We start from the raw sequence: 2500 nt of genomic DNA, 5'->3' as shown, positions 1-2500 counted from the left end.
TTTGTCATCCCTGTCTCTCTTTCTCTTGTTCTCTCTCCCTATCTATCTCTCTCTCGCTCTCATTTCTAGAATCCTGCCGTCCACGAGTAACAGCTTTGTGCTGAAGAACCTGGTGTCTGGAGCCGACTACAGCCTGTGTGTGTTGGCCATCTTTGATGACACGGTCACCTCCCTGGCCGCCACCAAGGTGCTGGGCTGTGCTCAGTTCAGCACTAAGGACAACTACCCAGAGTGCAACTCTCTGCGGGCCCACTTCCTGGGCGGCACGCTGACCATCCTGGTGGGCGGCATCGTCGTGGTGACGCTGCTGGTGTTCACCGTGGCGCTGATGGTGCGCCACCGCGTCTGCAGTAACCACGACGACGGTTGCCACGGCATAGCCGGGGGTGACGAGGCCAGCTGCTCGGTGGGCTCTGCGTCACCGGCCCCGGCAAAGGGGTGCGGCGACTTCGGCCAGACTAACGGCAACGGGGGGGTGATGATGGTGGTGCTCCCCAATGGGGTCTTCCAGAAGCAGAAAATGGGGGAAGGTGGAGCCGCTGATGGAGGAAGAGGGGGCGATGGGAGGAAGTCTCCAACAAAGGTCACCCCTAAATCCAAGCCCAAGACCCTGCCAAAGCCCAGGGTCAACCTGGACCAGTACCGGGCGACGGCCTCCATGGACGAGTCAGGTCTACTGGAGCACAAGCTGCTGCCCCCCTACACGCCGGAGAGCGAGAGACCGCCTCTTTTCTACTCGCACTCCCAAAACCCCTCCCCCTCCACACTGCCCCGCCAATCACGGCGGCCCTCAGGGGCGAGGCTGGGCGGGGCAACGGGCCAGGTCAAAGTGAGCTCCCGGCCCCAGACCCCTCAAGGAGCCCTGGAGGTGGATCTGGCCAAACGCGGCAGCCTGACGTTAGCCACGCCCTCGCGCTACCGCGGCCGTGACGTGGACTTCAGTGAATGGCGCTCCAGCTTGGGCGCAGAGGGCGTGGTCGTGATGCAGCGCGGCAGCAGCAGCCAATGGAACTCCTCGCAGGCCTACCAGAGCCCCGCCCTCCTGAGCGCTCTCCTGACCCCGCCCCTTCCTCCCCGCGGGCCCACCTCCTCTTTCCGCTCGCCCCACGGAAGCCCCGCCCACATGGCCCTGCGCGCCAAGCGCAGCTCGTCCTTCGACATGGGCGAGATCGCCATGGCGACCGCCGTCTCCACCACCAACAACGCCTCCTCCTGCTACACCTACGCCAAGCGGCTGGGCACCATCTGGACGCGGCGGAGCCAGTCGGTGCACGGCATGCTGGTCCAGTGCGCCTCGGCCACCAGCACGTCCACCGGCAGCAGCGGCAGCACCGGCGCCAGCAGCGGCGGTGACCTGCAGATACGGACGCCCAGAGCCCGCGTCCTCGCCCACGGCCCCGCCAGCCCTGCCACCACCCGCGCCGCCGCTCCGCTCGTCAGCCACGCGGAAAACAGGAAGAAGGAGGTGAAGGAGACAAAAGAGGAGGAACTGGAAGAGAGCGTGGTGTAAACGGAGGAGTAGAAAAAAGAAGAGAAAAAGAGTAAAAGAGGAAAAGAGAACACTGACACTTGGAGTGGCAAAGGACAAAATTAGGCAGCTGCGCTGAAGGAAGGATAGATGGACGTGGACGGACTGACAAGAGCTGAGAGGAGATACAGAAGAGAGAGACAGAGAGACAGAGAGAGAGAGAGAGAGAGAGAGAGAGAGAGAGAGAGCGCCAGCAGAGGAGGAAAGGACAATGGTAGAATGGTACAGTATATACAAACACACGGAAACACGTTTGCCCTTGCCTTTGTTGCCACGGCAGCTGCCGGAGGGCAAAACCAGAAAGAGAGAGAGAGAGAAAGAGAGGTGGAAGAGGATTAGCAGACCAACACAGATGTACTGTACAGACTGCCTTCTCTACATGGACTTGGGACAACAAATGTAACAAAAAAAACATCAACAAGAAACAACACAACACACAGACACACACACACACACAAACTAAAAGACAAACGACAAAGGACCTCATTAAAAAGGCCAAATCAAGTCGGCCGGAGACAGACTTGTCCCTGCCAGGCGGTTGTCACGTGTGCCGGCCCGAAACGTGATGACATTCTGGCCTGGTCATCAATTAAGCGTCCTGTCACCGGGCATGCAGTCATGGAGCCACAGGGCGGAAATGCCGAGTCATGCCCCGATCAATCAGGCATGATCGATTAATACGGGCTGGCTCCAGGGTGCAGGGGGACAGCAGGAGGAGTGGTGGCGAGAGGAATGTACAAAAAAAACAAAACGAAAAAGTTTAAAGCGGACCAAAACTCACCCTTCGCTGGGGAATGACTGTAACAAGAATATGTTTTATTAAAAAAAGAAATCACACAAAGAGTCAAATAAAGAAAGAAAAAAAAGTGTGGATTTGGGGACTGGAGTTGGTTTGAGGTCAAGGTCGCTGTGTATGTGTGTGTGTATGTGTGTGTGTGTGTGTGTGTGTGTGTGTGTGTGGGAGAGAGAAAG

The 2500-nt window shown here is 58.1% G+C and overlaps 1 protein-coding gene across 1 annotated transcript in view; it reads left to right on the top strand.

The window, feature by feature from the left end:
* LOC116224735 (leucine-rich repeat and fibronectin type-III domain-containing protein 4) overlaps positions 1–1510 on the top strand; it is a gene marked incomplete at its 5' end in the record, with an annotated part of 14828 nt that extends 13318 nt beyond the window's left edge. Inside the window, one exon of the mRNA XM_031585510.1 lies at positions 70–1510. Within this exon, the coding sequence (XP_031441370.1) occupies positions 70–1510 (1441 nt within the window). The remainder of the gene's footprint in view (positions 1–69) is intronic.
* Positions 1511–2500: the final 990 nt, after the last annotated feature.

Source organism: Clupea harengus, chromosome 18 (genome assembly GCF_900700415.2).
Source record: "Clupea harengus chromosome 18, Ch_v2.0.2, whole genome shotgun sequence".
NCBI lineage: Eukaryota > Metazoa > Chordata > Actinopteri > Clupeiformes > Clupeidae > Clupea > Clupea harengus.
The sequence above is the reverse complement of the archived record's forward strand: the minus strand, read 5'-3'. Positions and strand labels throughout refer to the sequence as shown.